This window comes from Plecotus auritus (genome assembly GCF_963455305.1).
Source record: "Plecotus auritus genome assembly, chromosome: 7".
In the NCBI taxonomy this organism is placed as follows: Eukaryota; Metazoa; Chordata; class Mammalia; order Chiroptera; family Vespertilionidae; genus Plecotus; species Plecotus auritus.
Genome location: NC_137774.1, coordinates 174,040,484 through 174,059,787, shown reverse-complemented (window position 1 = coordinate 174,059,787; position 19,304 = coordinate 174,040,484). Strand labels below are relative to the sequence as shown.

Sequence of the window (19,304 nt, the reverse complement as noted above, 5' to 3'; positions counted from 1 at the left end):
GAAAGATAGAAACATCGATGAGAGAGAAACATCATTGATTGGCTGCCATCTGCACGCCCCCTATTAGGGATCAAGCCTGAAACCCGGGCATGTGTCCTGACTGGGAACCAAACTGATGACCTCTTGGTTCATGGGTCGACACTCCACCACTGAACCACACTGGCCTGGCCTTTTATTTCTTTTTTGCCTTAAAAATTATTTTTAATTATAGCTGACATACAACATCATATTAGCTTTAGGTGTACAACACAGTGATTCAACATTTCTATGCCTTACAAAGTGATCCCCACAATAAGTCTAGCAACCACCTGTCATCGTATATAGTTATTATGGTATTACCGACTCCATTCCCTGTGCTGTCCACTACGTCCCTCTGACGTATTGTATAACCGGCAGTTTCTACTTCTTAATCCTCTTCCCCTTTTCCTGCTCCAACCCCTCCCCTCTGGCAACCATCAGCGTGTTCTTTGTATCTATGAGCTTGTTTCTGTTTCATTTTGTTGGCTCATTTGTATTGTTTTTTTTTTAGATTCCACATATACATAAAATCATATGGTATTTGTCTTTCTCTATCCGACTTATTTCACTGAATACTCTGCAGTTCTATCCAGGGTTTCACAAATGGTCCTCAATAGCCTGGACCCATGCTGAGGCCTGGGGTCCTCCTGTTTGAGGATAGGGGATTGGAAGGAAGAGTGGAGGCCCGCGGTGGCCTACTTTGGACCCTATGTGCCAGCCCTGTGTTTAGCAGCTCATTTAGGCAATGACTATGACCCCAACATCATGACACGGCCGAACTGCACCTGTTCTCCTTATTATTGTACAACAAGGAGGCTCGTTGCATTCATCAGCCAACTGGATCCTGGCTGGACCATGCACAATGCTTATAACGAGGGGTAACAGGAGAGGAGATCCCCATTTGCCTCTGCCTGTTCAACAGAAAGCGTACTTGGAAATTTAAAGGGACAGTTATTAGTACAAGCATGTTTCCTTGCTGTCAGCTGTATACAGATTGAAAGGATAATAGTGTGTCTACAAAAGAAAGTTGAAAAACCATTTCAATGTTGTTGACAAATACAGTCTCTGTAAGACGTTGGGTTCTTGAAGCCAGGGATTGTCCTACTTATTCTGTACCCTCGGTTTTTAACATTTGCCTGAGACATAGGCCATTATCAACAATACTTGCTGAATAAATTACTGAACGAAATCCCATCCATCTGGAAGAATATTCTCCAATAAGAAGTTTGCTGGCTCAGATGTTCATTTGTATCAACTTTGGGTGTAAGTACTGTCCCTGTTACTGTCCTTATTATTTTTCTTGCACTCTCTACCCCTCATTCCCCAAATTAAAACAAAAAACACCCAGGAATAGAATGCATACGATTTTTTTCCTTGGTTTTTAATAATTATAAATGTAATGCATAGAATATAGCCGATACTCAGTAAATACTTCTGAATGCCATTTCTGATGTTTTCTTTCTTAGCCCAGATATAGGAACAGGGTTCTTAGAGTCCCTGCGACAGAAATGGCCGCTTTGATTTAGATTGGAAGTCACTAACCCGTTAGATGGCACCCAAAGTAGCAAAGGCCTGGAGGAGGACAGACTTGACAGGAGCTCATGCCCCGTCTTACAAGATGGACACAGGGGGTATATTTACTTGATGGCTGGATGGCTGACAAGGATCCAGGCACTGAATGACTTATTTTCAAAGCATTTTAGAGGGCACAGCAGACAGGGTGGGTGGGTGGCTTTTCAATTGAGAAATTTCTTACGGCTGCTCTTTCAGATTGTTTCTCCGTGAGTAAGTGTAACTCTGCCTTCAAGAGAAGCTAATAATTAACTCCGTGCCCTGATAATTGTTGGCGAGTGGAATTCATTGTTATTCCAACCCATTGCCAGCCAACTGTTAGTTACCATCTCTTCAGTGTTTGAATTCAAGATAAAAATACCAGAGATGCATTTAACCCAGTTTTGATTATTGCAGATTGTATTATTCAGCAATAAGACAGTTAAAGAGAATCTACATATAATTTTAAAATAACTAATAATACTAGGCATGTTCAACCAAGACTGTGTTGCTTCTTCAATTAGATAAAGTCAAAACAACATAGGAGGATTCCATTGCCTCAATATCGTATTTTTAAATTAAGTTTATTGGGGTGATTTTGGTTAATAATAACATCATAGAAGTTTCAGGTGTGTAGCTTTATAATATGACATCTGTATACTGTAGAGGGCCCCCTGGGAAGGCACATGGGCATTCTTTAAATTATTGTCAGCTGAGTCCGAGGCGACTGGCAGGGCCTCGTCTTGGATACACATTCCCCAAGAAGGCGGAGAGTGTTATCAGTACTGACTTCTTACCTTTGTCCAGGTGCCTGGGAGCTGGCTTTGATATATAAATCCAGTCAAGCACCAGGAATGCTAGGCCTACTCAAGAATGCAAATAAGCTCCTTTGATCCTGAGTTCTGGTGAAACCCCCTGGCATTTGGGGGTATAAAATAAACTTGCTGTGTGGGCTCTGGGTCCCTGCCTCTCCATCAGAGGTGGCAGCGGTTCCACCCAGCTCCCAGCTTTTTCCTTCTATCTTCGTGTCTGGTCTCTTTCTCTTATTTCTCAATCCCCAGCTCCTCTACTCAGGAACTGGACCCGCTCTCTTTCCGTGCTGGACGTGGAAAAGAGAGAAACACCTACAGTATACTCTGTTGTGTGCCCAACACCCAAAGTCATCTCCTTTTATCACCATATATATACTCCCCCACTGCCCTTCACCTCTGATAGCCATCATTCAGTTGTCTGTATCTATGAGTTTTTTTTTCCTTTTTCATTTGTTGGTTTGTTGCTTTTTAAAATACCCTATATATGAGTGAAATCATTCAGGTCTTGTCATTTTCCATTTGACTTATTTCACTTAGCATAGTACTTGAAATATCCATCCATGTTGCGGAAGATGGAAATATTTCATCATTTTATGGCTGAGTTCCATTCCATTGTACACATACACATTATCATCATTTTTAAAATCCATCCATCTGTCAAAAGATACTTAGGTTGCTTGTTCCATGGCTTGGCTATTGTAAATAATGCTGCAATGAACATAGGGGTACCTGTATCTCTACAATTTGTTTTTCTGGTAGATAAGAGCAGAGGGATTGCTGGGTCATATGGGAGCTCTGTTCTTAATTTTTTTGAGAAACCTCCATACACTTTTCCACAGTGGCTGTACCAATTCACACTCCCACCCGTTGTGTATGAGAGTTCCATTTTCTCCACATCCTTTCCAACACGCATTTCTTGTCTTTTTTGATAATAGCCATTCTAACAAATATGAAGTAGTATCTCATTGTAGTTTTGATGTTCATTTCCCTTATAGCCAGTGATGTTTAGCATCTTTTTATATATCTGTTGGCCATCGGTGTGTCTTCCTTGGATAACTGTCTATTCAGGTCCTCTGCCCCTTTTAAAATCAGATGGTTTGTTTCTGCGGTTGCTGAGTTGTATGAGTTCTTTATGGATTTTGGATATGTCAATCTAGCCCAGTGGTCTTAGGTTCTGCAGGAATAGACTCTGAGGTGCAAGTTTGTGTCAAGGGGTTCATTAAGAAAGCGCTCTCAGGGAAGACCACTAAGGGAGTACATGGGAGGAAGATAGAAAGGGAAGCACAGCCAGGTGCCATCTCTGGCACAGTCCTCGCTTCAGCCTGGTCCCACAGGGCAGCTCCAGGGTGCAAGTTCTGTCTCAGTCCAGCTCCTGAAGCGAGTGAGCTGGACTGTCACACCCCCACACTCTTCAGCCATTGGCCAACGGCTCCCCCAGGGGAAGTGAGTTTTCAGGCACTTAAGGCTTTCTAGGTGGAGAGACAAAGCTGCTGGAATGTGTGATAGACAACTGAGACAGAGCTAGCCCCCTGGAGCTCCCCCATGGGACCAGGCTGAAGCGAGGACTGTGCCAGAGATGGCAGCCTGGTTGAGCTTCCTTTCTGTCTTGTTTCCCACACTCACCGAATGGTCCTTCCCAAGAGTGTTTTCTTAATGAATCCCTTGCACACAAATCTGCATTTCAGGGTCAGTCCCTGTGGGGCCTAAGGCAGTGTACTGGGATGACAGAGGGCCATTTGGTACACAACTGGCATCCCGAGAAGGCGGGAGCATCTCTGAAAAATCTCTGAAGGAGAAGTGATTCTCATCCATGTGGGATGACAATGTGAATGTGCTTTAAGAAAATGGATGAGACAATCCCTAAGGAATTAGAGTCACTCCTCAACAAGTCAGACTGCTTCCTCCCAGCGATGCTGGCTGGCCTTTCAGCATTAAGTTCCCGGCTCAGTAAAGGGGACTCCAATGACCCAAAAATCAAGTCATGCAGGACAACTTACCTGTGAAAAGCCTCCCCCCTGAGCAAAGCCCTCCACTCACCAGCACTCTTCCTGCAGGCCTGCTGGTTGCACTCTTGGAGTTCGGGAGGTCTGGGTTCATGGTCACACTGGCATTGATCTTGACCTCCAGTTCCATTGTCCTCTGAGGAAACACAGTGGACAGTCCTCTTCTGAAAGCCACCCCCACAGGAAGCCGTGCACTGAAAGAGCGGGGCACGTGGAAAATCAGAATTCTCCCCAGACCCACCAGGGGAGCTCAGCAGAACGCCTCCAAGCCACCATGGTCAAGTAGAAAGTTTCAGGAACCATTATGGAGTCACAGAATCCTTAGTCAAAGGCACTAATAATGTGGAGATGTGAGTTTAGGAAGAGTCTATATTACAGATGGTGTGGACTGAAATTGGGTTAATTTACTATTAGGTTCTCAGTAGAATGTGTGCAGAGGTTGAATTATGTGTGAAAAAGAAGTCTATTTGGGCCTTGATTTCTTGGCAACCCAGTTTCTTTGAACTAGTTTTGATACGGGGCTGGAAATCAGATGTGAAGAAAGGGCACAGAGCGACAAAGAAAGCTGAGAGCAGGATAAAAAGAGAGGTGGGGGAGGAAGACCACAGTGGGATGGAGAAAGAATTTGGAATGGACCCAGATGGACCACGTGTGGTCTCAAGCCATTCTCACAGGTAAGGCTTCATGGTAAGGTCATGATGTGGCCACCGGCAGGCAGAAGGGAGGTTTGCTGGCCTGTAAAAGCAGCTTAGACAAGATGATTCCTGGGCATGTAAGAAAATGTGTCTGAATTGACCATATCTTTGCTTTAAAAATTCTGGGTACCTATCTGAAAAACTTGAAAATACTAATTTGTAAAGATATATGTACCCCTATGTTTATTGCAAAGTCATTTTTACAATAGCCAAGACATGGAAACAACCTAAGGGTCCTTCCACAGAGGGCTGGATAAAGAAGATGTGGTACATACTGCAATGGAATACTTCCAGCCACAAAAAGATGAACTACTGCCATGTGCAACAACATGGATGGATCTCGAGAGCATTATGCTAAGTGAAATAAGTCAGAAAAGGACAAGGACTATATGACTTCATTCAGATGCTGGTTATAAAACCAAACGTAACAAGTGAACAAACAAAAACCAAACTCATAGGTACAGACAACAGAATGCTGGTTACCAGAGGGAATGAGGCGTGGGGAAAAGATGAAGAGGCTAAATGATGACGGAAGGAGACTATAATTCAGGTGGTGAACACACAATAGAGTATACAGATGTTGTATTATAAGGTTGTATACCTGAAATTCATATAAGTTATTAACCAATATTACCCCAGTAAATTTAACTAAAAAAAAAAAGCCCTGGCTGGGTGGCTCCATTGATTATAACATCGTCCCATCTGGTTCAGTGCCCCATCAGGGCACATACCTAGGTTGCAGGTTAAATCCTGGCCAGAGCATGTATGGGAGGAAACTGATCCATGTTTCTCTCTCATATCAACGTGTCTCTCTCTATCTCACTTCTTTCTCCCTTCCTCTCTCTCTGAAATCAATAAAAACATATCCTCGGCTGAGGGTGAAAAAAAAAAAAAGTATGTTCCAGATAACAGAACCCACATGTATGAAGAGAAGAATGATCGGTAAAAATAACAATATAGTAAAAGCCAAAAAAAAATATAGTACATGCCAGTATTTGAATTGTTCATGGATATGCAGGTATAACGAACTAGACAGCCATGAACAATGAAAATTACGAAGAAGAATATAGCAACCTCAAATTATCTGGGGGCATTATGTCTGGCAAACACGGCACTGGCCTGTGTTATAACCGTCAACATACACTTCCATAACAAGATCCTGTAAAAACATTTATAGTTGAGAGGCCAGTGTACCAGGTCCCCTGCGCTCCCTTTCCCAGCTGAGAGGGAATCCAAGTCCATGGAAGCACCTGGAGCCCAGGTCCTGTGCCTCTCACCTCCCGCCCGACTCCGGGCTTTCTTGTTGCCAATGATACAGGAGACACGGTGGGACCTGCCCATTACTAAGCCAGGACAATGGAGGGTATTAGCCAATTGAGGGGAGACCTTTTACCCATTCCTGGGACACAGGAGCCAGCAGACTTCTCTCTTCCTGCCTCTGGACAAACTGCCTTAAGAGGCAGCAGTTCATAGGACTTTCATAAGGCCTTTCGAGGATGGCTGATGAACTGGTCCAGACACCAGGCAAGGTCAGGCTGGGGGTGCATCACCTCGTATCTGATTCCCCCGTTCCCTGTTCCCTTCCTTTTTTCCTATCACATCTGCTTCCCGGGCATTGTCTTTCCTAATAAAGTCATTAATTTTGCCTCAAGGCTTTATTTTCTAGAGAATCCAGGATAAGACAAGTCAGAGTGACCACTGAATCTGTCTACGGAAGAATTTTATTTAATTTTCAGGATCACTGATAGTTTTATTCAAACAATAAAACAACGTTGAATAATAAAGCTTTCCCTCCTTTCCAGTTTAATTCTTTTCCTTGTCTCTCCATCCAACTGGCTGCCACCTGGCAAGCTGATGGGCAGAGGACGAGAGACCTGGAGCTCCTTAGACTAAGCCTCAACCTCGACGGCACATGCGATTCCCGATTCCCATTCGCTCTGAGAAAAGCCAGCAGATCAGAGACGTTCAGGCCAAAAGCGCCTTTCCTTAGGCTCCGTGCCACTGGGATAGTTTGGTATTTGATCTGTATCTTTTGAAAGTCTTTGATCTTTTCTCTTCTGAACTCAGGACAGAAAACATTGACCACCATGTCAGCTCTGGGTCAACCTCAGCAGACTTAGAGGTATATTAGATAGCAGAAGGATACTAGCACTAAAACATACAGAAACACACTGTACGTCAGTGGACACACTCATCATTAACAAGGAATGTATGTGCTTTTGAAATCAAAAGAAAACAAATGCTTTTTTTAAGAGTAAAGATATGAAGAGAACACAACTGACTCTTACCAGGTCCCAGGTCCCAGTGGCCCAGTGACAACAGGGCTGCTGGTTGCAGGGGGCAGTAGACGCCGGCCGTTTTGCCCAATCACAGAGGCTTCTCGGACAAGCCACGCCTCTCTCCTGCACTCCGCCTCCACAGGACCTGGAACACTAACATACAACAGGGACAGGTTAGGTGAAAATCACACGATGACGTCTGCAGTGAGAAGGGAAGAACTTCCTACGATCACTTTTGTCGTGTGCGGGGTTACTTAGAAGATTAGTATCTGTACTGGAATCTGAGCATCTGTTCCCAGGTCCTTACGACCACTCAGTCCCTTCAAACAACAGTGGGGCAACAAAATGGGACAGAAGGAAGGGCGTAAAGGAAATTCTGCAGAGAAAAAAAGCAGAAGAGGCCAAAGAGCTCCATGTCAAATATGTCAGACAGAAGGAATTTTGGTTAGAAATGGAAATGAGTCATTCAAGAATGGATGTTGTTATTTGTGTTTTGCCTTCTGGTCCCAGTATCTAGAAACGGCAATGTAAAATGTAGGCATTTTCATTATGATTAGCTGTGAGCACGCACATTTGCAATACAAGTTTGTTCATCTGCTGTTAAAATGGGATTCAGCCTTCTTTTCCTACTGCAGAAAGCTGTGAATTAAATTTGTGTCTATTCTGAATAGGGAAGTTGGTCAGTTTGCTCAGGGTTCTGATGCACTGGCTATAATGCTCACAAAATAAATCTGAAATGACAAGTCGGGTTCCTGAAGGGATACAACTCTAAAACGTGTCAGCTTTTTGCTCACTAAAATAATTTTATAAGACATATTGTCTCCTCTGCCTAAAATTTTTGGGAGGGAATTAAATAATTCACCAAGAAATCTTTGGAAAGCACTTGGAGTACTTTGAAGGATCTTAATTATGATGTGGTAACAACAACAAAACAATGATGGGTGTCAACATCTTGCCCATATCATGTCAGGCACTATGTGTGTGGTGGTACCACGGAAAATGCAAATTATGCCAAAACCGGTTTGGCTCAGTGGATAGAGCGTCGGCCTGTGGACTGAAGGGTCCCAGGTTCGATTCCGGTCAAGGGCACGTACCTTGGTTGCGGGCACATCCCCAGTAGGAGGTGTGCAGGAGGCAGCTAATCGATGTTTCTCTCTCATCGATGTTTCTAACTCTCTATCCCTCTCCCTTCCTCTCTGTAAAAAATCAATAAAATATATTTTAAAAAATTAAAAAAAGGAAAATGCAAATTATATACAATTAGCCCTTTCTGCTCAATAAAAGAACCAATCTATTGCTTCCACAATGTTCCAACTTTGAGAGTCAACATGGACTTTTCCCCATTTTTTCACTCCATTTTCACCTCCTTGAGGAGAAGAGAGTAACCCCACATTTGTGATCCCTGTGTGTACCTACACATGTGCATAGAGATTCAGGACCACCTGGTCATGTAATCTCCAGGTGAAAGGGATGAAGAAGATCTAAACTAGTGGTTCTTGAGGTGTGGTCCCCAGACCAGCAGCTGCAGCATCTTCTGAGTTGTTAGAAATGAAAAATTTCACACCCCATCCCAGACCCCTGAATTGGAAACTCTGGGGGTGGGGGTCCAGACATCCGTGTGGGAACTAACTCTCCGGGTGATTCGGAAGCAGGCTAAAGTTTGCCACCCACTGGAGCAGAGACGTTCCCACAGCTGCAAGCAGTCTGGGCTGGCTGGCTCCCACTGCCATTCCCGTGGACAGAGCAGCATCATGACGGCTCAGGAAAGTACCTAATGTGTCTAGTCCAGCCATGGGCAAACTACGGCCCGCGGGCCAGATCCAGCTGTTCTATCCAGTTCTCTTGCTCTCCCCTCCGCTCCTTTACTTTGAATTTATATTAGTTCACACAAACACTCCATCCATGCTTTTGTTCCGGCCCTCCGGTCCAGTTTAAGAACCCATTGTGGCCCTCGAGTCAAAAAGTTTGCCCACCCCTGGTCTAGTCCCTCAACAGCTCCAAGGATGTACCCAACTGACTTTTGCATTTTCCATCTTCACTGCTCGGAGCCTAGGAGGGAAGACTTCCAAGTTGGTTGTTTGCTCAGAATAGAGACATTTAGAAGGAGGGTGGTAGGAGGCTCTGGGAACAGGTTCATGATTGGGGCTCCCAGAAGCTACTGAGGAAGTATGAAGGATACATCTCTTTCATAACCAGAGAGCAGACATAACTGCTCATCTGTGATAACCTGCAAGTGCCATTTCTCTGACACGGGAATCTAAGCTCCTCTGTAAATTCCAGGACTCTGGAAGCCACCATCAGGCTTAGCATACACGAGGGCCTGCGCCCAGAGCATGGGAAAAGCAGGTACTTCATGTTCTCCAGGGCTGGGCAGTGGAAGGACAAGAAAGAGGGGACAGTGGTGGCTGCTGCCCCAGGAAACACCAGGTGCTGGCCCAGAGGGTTAGAAATCATCATGGCTGCTTGACCCAGTAGACAGTGAGTAGCTCTAGGGGAATCCATCTTCCATAGTTCGACCCAAACTCTGTATCTTACAGTTGCCTTCCCTTCCCTGGCACCTGGTAGGTTCACCCAAGCATCCTTAATTTAACTCTTTCCTCAGTTCATTCTCTGCTCAGTGGCCACTGGGCTAAGGTCTACAGTGGAAAGAGTACAGGCCCTGGAGTCTGCCTTAGGCTTGAATTAATAGTCCACCCATTTATTTTCTAGTTGCGTGACCTCATGTAAGCTTCTTAACCTACGCGTCTCAATGTCTCCACCAATAAAGTGGAATTCAGAAGGCCTACTATCCTGGCTGTGATGAGAATTCAACCAAATATTGTAGGCAAAATGCCTAGCTCACAGACACCCTCAAAACATGCTGGGTTCTTTTTTTCTTTTTCCTACCATGCATGGGTGTATTCAGGAGCAGCATTTCTGTCTCCTGAGGCATTTGCTATTGGCAAATTAGACCATCACACTTCACCAAAGAATAGTAACCTTGTTTTCTTGTGTTGAAGTAGGATAAAGACCTAGCAGGGTCTGGGCCCTCATGAAACTGAGGACACATACACACACACACACACACACACACACACACACACACACTTCTTTTTCTTGATGCAATGATCTGGGCATTTAACGGAGAGGTGGAACTCTAAAACATACCGTGTGTGGAAAGGGTCTGTCCCTCCCCCCCAGCCTGACGCACAGGCCCAGGAGAGGCATGTGAGGCTCTCATCACAAGGGTCCATGTACATTTTCCCAGTAGAGACCCCAAGTTCCCTGTATATCCACTGGGACAGTTCTAATAAAGACACGGTTGTGTCACCGTGGAAACCATACAACACAGTTCACATTGTAGACCCGGTGAGCCTCCCCACACAGTGTTGGGTCACTGAATGGCAGCCAGTCATTGGCACGAGACAGGTGCGGTCTTCCCTGAGCTCTGGACTCGCGCAGGGACACAGACCGTCACGTTGGTCGGGCCACGTGGGTGGTGCGCCACGGGCTGTACCTGGCCCCAGGGCTCCACCTGCCACTCCTCGCAGGGTTCCGTGTTGCAGCTCATGCTCCGCGGGGGAGGGACGCCGGCCAGGAACTGGCAGTGGAACGGCCTCAGGCTGCGGTGCTCCCTGTCCACGCACTGGGTCTCCCGGATCTGGAAGCCCCCGCTGCAGTTCCTGGAGCACTGTGTGGAGAGAGAGGAGTGCCAGGCCTTCAGTGCCCGGGCCCCAGGAGGGGTCACAGCACTGGACGGTCCAGGCTGCAGTCCCCAGAGGGTTAATTCTAGCTCACGACGCCCTGGGAGGTATCATCCACTTTACAGATAAGACATCCGAGGCTCAGGGTGTGTCTGTGACTTTCCCCAAAGCTCCTGATGAGAGAGTGAAGAACTGGACTTCAGAGGAGACCGGGGCAGGGGAGACAGAGGCAGACCCTCGTGCTTCCCAGCCTTTCTCTGCCCGATACTGTGGATGAACAGTATGCGTTAACAGTACGCCCCGTGGTCCTTATGTCCTGAGTGTCCTCCTTCCATCCTTTGCATTACCCACCAGCCACTGCTCTTCCTTGAGGTCTGGGCTTAAATGTCACCCCTCAGAGAAGCCTTCCTTGAATAGACCCCTCCAGTTTAATCACAGGGACAGGAAACAGGGAACAACTTTTATTGATCGTGTCCGTCCTTCCTAGCAGACTCTCACTGCCATGAAGCTGGAGCCCTTCTCTCTTGGCCACCACTGTGTCCTGAGCACTTGTCATGGTGCCAGGCACAGCACAGGTGGCCCACAGAGCTTTATGAATGAACACATGAATTCCAAGCAAAGGGCAACCAGGGAGGGCTCCCAGTGGGCTAGAGAGATCTGTGGTTCCCACAGGGAGGAGCACATATTGCTTTGTTCTCTTACTCCTTTCATCCCTTATCGGATCCCATTGCATTCGTGGCTGAGAGAATGCAGGCGTGTCCATAGCTGCAAGGTATGTTTTCATGTGGCCCCCTCTCTACCTGGTAAAAAAAATCACGCTCTCTTTCTGGCCATGATAGAATAATCGTAATTGTAGGTTCTTGTAGATGGAAAAAGAAAAGTTCTCAGAACTTTTCAATTGAGGTAGATCCCCAAATACCACCCCTTTCTTCTGCAACCCAGCATCCCTGGACTATAGCATGGCAAGATGCGGGCCCGTGCGATGGGGGGCAAATTGATGCTCCAGTGCTCCCATAAACCAACTGTGTTTAGCTTCTCAGAAATAAGCAACACTTGGCCGAAACCGGTTTGGCTCAGTGGATAGAGCGTCGGCCTTCGGACTGAAAGGTCCCAGGTTTGATTCCGGTCAAGGGCACGTAACTTGGTTGCGGGCACATCCCCAGTAGGAGGTGTGCAGGAGGCAGCTGATCGATGTTTCTCTCTCATCGATGTTTCTAACTCTCTATCCCTCTTCCTTCCTCTCTGTAAAAAAATCAATAAAATATATTAAAAAAAAAAAAAGAAATAAGCAACACTTGGAAGACAGCCCCCCAAATAAACTAAAGACTTCGTTTTCCTGCCATGCTGTCAGTAGCTGCCAACTTAGAATCAGCCACAGAGGAAATGAGGAAGTGTGCTAATCATTTCCACACAAAGCGGCCATTTTTCCGACAAACAGACTTCTGGGAAAGAGCACATGGTTAGAACAAGAAGGCTCGTTACTAAGAAAAGGACTTTTACAAGACACATGGGTAAGAAATGCTTCCTTAGGCTCCATTCGGTGCTATCATCTGACACTCCTACATTGAATTTTCAGAACAGCATTCCCCTTTGGTGAAAGAGGGAATTCCCATCCAATGACACATGACGTTTGTTAATGTGCTGATGACTCACTCACTGAAGCTGTGACTTTTCTGTTCCATTTTCTAAAGGCCTCGGATTCTGCCAGCGCAGGGGGAGGGTCAGGATATCCCAGCACTCCACTCCTGACGCTGTTCCACCTCTGGGTGCTGAGGGCCAATTCTTACATCCCTTTTCTTATTGCCCTGCAGGAGGGTCATTTGTGTTCCTGCTCTCCTAACCCGTGGACCAGACTGAGGACAGGAGCCAGACTGGTGAGACTAGAAACACCGGCTGAGGCCCTCTTGTGACCCAACAGGCCTACCGGCTCTCCAGTCACCGCAGCAGCTTGTTCAACTGGTAGAATCTGCAAGGCAGATTGCGTTAGGATGCAGATGCCCTCAGCTTACAGGAGCCACTGGCAGAGATCAAATGAAATCGCAGTGGCTTCTCTCTTACGTCGTGTTTTTAGTTATGAAACACACACAGGTGTTCCGACGTGTGAAATTAACAAACATAGGATCAGGAGGGCGGGAGACTGCGCACAATTATGACCCTGACACCAGCCGGCTACATGGCCGTGGGTTCATCACTTCTCTGAGCCTCTGCTTCTCCATGGTATTACAGGGATAAGCTGGATGATTAAATATTCCGACATTCTAGAGGGTGTAAGTGTGGGGCCACTAGATCTGTCCTCTGTTTTGATTACAGAATACTTTCTTGCTCTTCCAGTCGCATGCCAAATGCTAAACCAGGAAACAGAAGAAAATCCTTTTCGGCTCCTTTCCTTATGCTACACAGATTCCTAAGACCCTTAAGATCAAATAACGCATTCCACACATTCTAAGTTGAACAGCATCAAAATTCGCCCTTCCATCTGTTCCCCCCACCCCACCCCACCTCCCTTCCTCCAAGTACTGGGCACTTGTTATGTTCCAGGATCTGAATCCCAGTCTAGCAGCAGGGAACAGTGACACCAATGAGTAGAAGTGATAAAGGCTTATGTCATAGGTCGTCCATGATCTAGTGAGGGCACAAAGGAGGAGGGGGTCCGTGTCCCTGAGGATGTCAGGAAAGGCTGGGACAAAGTGGCCGAGGCTGGGGCTGAGTCATGTGAGATGAGCAGATGCTCCCTCAGCTGGCAAATCAGGATGGGAGACGTTGGAGGTGGAGAGAATGGCACAGGCAGAGGCGCAGTTAGGAAGGCTTGGTAGGAAGTCGGTCAGAACGCTAGAGCAGAGGGGCGGTGGGCGACGGGAGAGGCCTCCTGTCTGGACATCAGTCCTCAACTCCAGCATCTGGGTTCCTGCTTCCTATGGTTCCAATGGCTCTGATTTAACTGCCATTCCTCTTTAGGGATCCCTTACCCTGAACCCCCAGCGGTGTCAAGAGAGGGCGATGGTTTAGCCACTCAACAAATGATATCAAGACTAAAACAAACGCATTGATTTTCAGTATAGGATCCGCCTTCCTGCTGCTCAATTTTTGCTTTTTGGGGCCAGAAGCTCCCCTTTGACACGCAATTCTAGGTTCTGACTTTTGCACATTGGGCTTTCATCTATGTTCCTGGGAACATGTTACACATAAAAGTTGGGGACTGTTTGTACTTAGCAAGACAGAGGCTCTTTCCCTACTTAATTCACTTGTAAAAATTCACATCTAAAAATATGTAGCACTGCCATCGACCGTCTGTAAAACGCAATAACCACGGAGACAAGCAGGACAGACAGAACGATGTTCTCTCAGGAAGGTGGCAGCTGTGGGTGCCGCGTGGCGTTGGTGTCCCACCCACCGAGGGGTTTTCAGGCTGGTCCGTGTCAGTACTGCACTTCTTCCACAAGCAGCACCTTTCTCCTCGGACAAGGTGCACTGTTCTGAAACTGCCGTGTGTCTCCCAAGGGATGTGCATGTCTCCCGGGCAGCACTTCCTGTCCTCTGGAAAGCTGTAATTACCCTGATGATGCCTCCTCCGGGGGGTGGCTTCTTAAAACTGGGAGAGTTGGGTACTAGCTCTGTGATCGGCTGTTAGTGATGGAACGCCAAGCTTTTGTCTCCTCGGGGGGAGTGATAAAGAGGGGTCTGTATGAGGTGAAAATTAAGTTGTTTATCGAAAGCTCTTGTGCAGTGTGGGGTGCATGGGGGTAGTTGGCAAATGCCAGGGCTCAAGGTTGGTGAAGTCCTCCTCCCAAGTTCACGGACACTTTGAGCGCCTTGTCTGCTTAGGACACCTGCGTGAGCCCGTCGCTTGGTTGACAGGACTTCCTCCACTGTCACCTGTCCACAGGCCTGCATTCCCGGAAGCCAGAGGTTAGTGAACACGCGAGAGCCAGTCCTAACCTTTACCTTGTGCTTCGAGTGTCCCCAGGGCTTCATTCGAACAGTCTTCACCATTTACAAAGTTGTTGCACAAATATTCTCTTTTGATCTTTAAAATAACTCTATGAGGTAAGTAGAGGCGATATTCACTTCATTTTTCAGAGGGGAGTAAACGAAAGCTCCTAAGATGTTAGATGAATGGACTAGACCAGGGGTGGGCAAACTTTTTGACTCGAGGGCCACAATGGGTTCTTAAACTGGACCGGAGGGCCGGAACAAAAGCATGGATGGAGTGTTTGTGTGAACTCATATAAATTCAAAGTAAAGGAGCGAAGGGGAGAGCAAGAGAACCAGATAGAACAGCCGGATCCGGCCCGCGGGCCGTAGTTTGCCCATGGCTGGACTAGAGTCACATGCTGGCCAGTGACCCAGAAAGAGAAGGTACCCACCCAGATGTGTCTGATGCCCAGCCCAGCGCTGCTCCCAGGATTCAATTCTGCAGAACTATTTTTCCCAAGTACGTCTCTGGGACAACCCCTGAGGACTAAGATTTCGGTTGGTTCTGGAGAGACGAATGCATCAAGAGGAAGCAGGTGCATTCTGGAAAACGACTTCCACACCTTGTGAAGCTAGAGACCCCAATGTGACGTCTTATTCTCCATCACATGTGAGGAAACAGCCACAGCAGTGGTTTTAGGCTCCAGCAAGCACACGGTGGTAGAGACACAGCTGATAAAACAAGTGCAAGTCAGAGCAATCACAGTGAGAAACCCGGGGGCCCCAGTGTGATACCTGTGGGTTCAGGTGAGGCCGCAGCACACCCTGCAGTCCCGTAAGCATTAAAGTGTCCCTGGATTGGGGTGGACATTGGCGGGATAGTGCAGGAGACTCAGGGGAAATTAGAATTCTCCCCTCTGAGAAAGTACCTGGGAAAAGGCAAGCCTGGCAACTTGGTAGAATCTAAACCCTTTGGCTATTTAAAGGCAAATCCAGGGGTCCACTTTCCTACCGTAGATCTGAGGGGGGGGGGTGCCTCTGAGTGAGCTTAAAAACCCTGATGGAACAGCCCACAAACCTTTCCCAGTGCATGGTCGGGACTTCCGACATGCTTATGACCTGGTTAAAAAGTGGGAGTCAAAACGGAGTCTCTCTTCATCATCAGAATTGAAGATCAAGCCCTGGCTGGTTTGGCTCAGTGGATGGAGTGTCGGCCTGCAGACTGGGGGGTCCCAGGTTCAGTTCCGGCCAGAGGCACACGCCGGGGTTGCGGGCTCGGTCCCCAGTGTGGGGTGTGCGGGAGGCAGCAGATCGATGATTCTCTCTCATTGATGTTTCTGTCTCTCTCTCCCTCTCCTTTCCTCTCTGAAATCAATAAAAGTATATTAAAAAAAAATTGAAGGTAAAATCGAAACCGACATTCCCAGGAAAAAGAAAAGTCACGTACGCAGTAACATCCGATAGTCAGAAAAAACAAAAGTCCGCGCAACCCCCATCCGTAGCTCAATGGCGTCTCTGACATTGGGTGTGTCTATCGTACGGAGAGAAGAGATACTCTGTGTACTGATGGGACCGTGTCACGCTGAGGAACAGATATGAGCTGTGGTGGGGACCACATTCCGCAGAACCTAAGGACATGCAGAGACTCAACCACCACCAGGCCTGCTGTGGGATTAACAGACTCCCCCTCCCGGCCACGAGGGAGGGACCCAGAGGCAGGGATGGGAAGAGATGCCGGGCAGAGCAGGGCTTTCTTGGAGGGTCTGGCCCCAGAGAAGAGCTTCCAGGTCTCATCCGGGGTTTACACCAGCTGGAATCCCCAGGGTTTTAACTGGAGTGACCTTTTTAACGTGTGCTCTGTTTCACGCATCTGCCCTCCTTATGAGCCGTGTAATTTCCACGGGAAGGACTAAGGACTAGTCCCAGTGATGGGAAAGGGGGCCTTTAGGACTTGCTCAGAGGTAGCAGGTGTTTCTTGAGATTTTTCTGGATATTGCAGAGAATGTATAGCCAAGCGTTCAGTCCTCGTTGGACCCTGAGTTTGTTAGGAGTTGGTAGAGAAAGAAAGAGGAACCAGCATTCGCCCCGGGAGGAAAAATGGCACGCCACAGAGGGAGGGGCTGGCGGGTGGACAGAAAGGCCACGCAGTGTTCTCAGGGAGTCGCCGGCTCCCCCTCCCCCTCTTCCAAAAGATCAGAGACTCCCTCTGGAAAAGCCGCAAGAGCAGTGCATGCCATTCCAGTCCCGTCTGCAGCCCAGGCTGCCAGGGGAACCAGGGATGTCAGTGAGACCCCCTCCCCACCCCGTAGTGCTGCCTGTCAAGGGAAAGTGGCTCCCCTGAGAGAAGATGGGGGCCTGCAGGGCATCTGGGGCTGTGTGTGCTTGGCAGACAGGTGCATGCGTGGCTCCCACCTCTGTGCCGCCTACTGCCAGGCAGCGTTCAACCTCACCGCTGACCAGTGTCAGGCAGCCTGGGTGGATGCCCCCAGAGGCTGGTGTAAACCAGAGTGGCAGGCCTGGTGCGTGGCCCAGAGCACCCCTGCGAGGTGATGCAGCCTTTAAAGAACTTGGCAGACAGCGCAATAAGGTGGGTAACCACAGCCCGGTGAGCAGACAATAAGACCACAGAAAGAGCGCTACTTTTACAGATCAGATTCTCCTTTGCGGTTCAGCTTTCATTTCGCGTCTGGCAGATTCAACGTAATACCGGCTTTGGGAGCAGCTGCTGAGCCCCGATTTAATTATGCATGCGAGAACGTATACTTATTACTTGTAATGCTAAATTTAAGTAATTTAGAAATAGTGTTGCATGCTGGACAAGCAATTCCTCCCACCAGTGTAACTCACCTGGTGAGGGAAAGGACAGGTAGGTAAAACACGTGGGCTAATTCAACTCTGTGCTTGTGCTAGACTACTGTCCACAGGGCGGGAGGCCTGTGCTCACGCCTAGGATTTACTCACCCACAGTTTTCTCAGAGAAAGGAGGCAGAAGGGAGCAGGGAGGAGAGAAACCAACTTTATAGCAAATGCTCATATAAGACCTCCTCCCTCCACACACACACCCTCCACTGAGCCTGGTCAGTTACCCCCCTCCACCCACACACCCTCCACTGAGCCTGGTCAGTTACCCCCCTCCACACACACACACCCTCCTCTGAGCCTGGTCAGTTACCCCCTCCCTATACACACACCCTCCACTGAGCCTGGTCAGTTATCCCCCTCCACACACACACACCCTCCACTGAGCCTGGTCAGTTACCCCCTCCCTATACACACACCCTCCACTGAGCCTGGTCAGTTACCCCCTCCCTATACACACACCCTCCACTGAGCCTGGTCAGTTATCCCCCTCCACACACACACACCCTCCACTGAGCCTGGTCAGTTACCCCCTCCCTATACACACACCCTCCACTGAGCCTGGTCAGTTATCCCCCTCCACACACACACACCCTCCACTGAGCCTGGTCAGTTACCCCCTCCCTATACACACACCCTCCACTGAGCCTGGTCAGTTATCCCCCTCCACACACACACACCCTCCACTGAGCCTGGTCAGTTACCCCCTCCCTATACACATCCCCTCCACTGAGCCTGGTCAGTTACCCCCTCCCTATACACACCCCCTCCACTGAGCCTGGTCAGTTACCCCCTCCCTATACACACCCCCTCCACTGAGCCTGGTCAGTTACCCCCTCCCTATACACACCCCCTCCACTGAGCCTGGTCAGTTACCCCCCTCCACACACACACACCCTCCACTGAGCCTGGTCAGTTACCCCCCTCCACACACACACCCTCCACTGAGCCTGGTCAGTTACCCCCCCTCCACACACACACCCACCACTGAGCCTGGTCAGTTACCACACCCCCTTCACACCCCCCACCACTGAGCCTGGTCAGTTACCACACCCCCTTCACACCCCCCACCACTGAGCCTGGTCAGTTACCACACCCCCTTCACACCCCCCACCACTGAGCCTGGTCAGTTACCTTGCTCCAGTTTCCCACTCTCCAGCCAGCGCAGGGACGGAGGTGGCATCTCTTGGCGGGGTCAGGCCTCTGAACGGCCGCGCAGTCGGAATCCACCCGGGTGCTGCACTCCACGTGGCGCCAGTAGGCCCCCAGCCCGCATGTGGTGGAACACTGTGGCAGGGGACAGAACAGAGGCTGAGCCCGGCTTCCTCAGACACGCCCATGGCACCTGCCGTCGGAGTTCCCAGTCTCGCTGCTCACTCAAACTGCCAGCGATCCTAAAAACTACCAGCACTGGGCCCCGACCCCCCGCAAATGGCTGCATCTTGGCTGGCAGGGCCCAGGCACCAGGAATTTAAATAATTTCCATTCTAAT

The 19,304-nt window shown here is 48.4% G+C and overlaps 1 protein-coding gene across 2 annotated transcripts in view; it reads right to left on the bottom strand.

Annotated features, from left to right (window-relative positions):
• Nucleotides 1–19,304, bottom strand: part of ADAMTS12 (ADAM metallopeptidase with thrombospondin type 1 motif 12) — a gene marked incomplete at both ends in the record, with an annotated part of 199,821 nt that overhangs the window by 1,922 nt on the left and 178,595 nt on the right. For both annotated transcript variants that reach the window (XM_080682502.1, XM_080682503.1), the window contains 4 exons: nucleotides 4,419–4,578; nucleotides 7,368–7,511; nucleotides 10,855–11,028; nucleotides 18,947–19,099. In XM_080682502.1, the coding sequence (XP_080538628.1) occupies nucleotides 4,419–4,578; nucleotides 7,368–7,511; nucleotides 10,855–11,028; nucleotides 18,947–19,099 (631 nt within the window). The remainder of the gene's footprint in view (nucleotides 1–4,418; nucleotides 4,579–7,367; nucleotides 7,512–10,854; nucleotides 11,029–18,946; nucleotides 19,100–19,304) is intronic.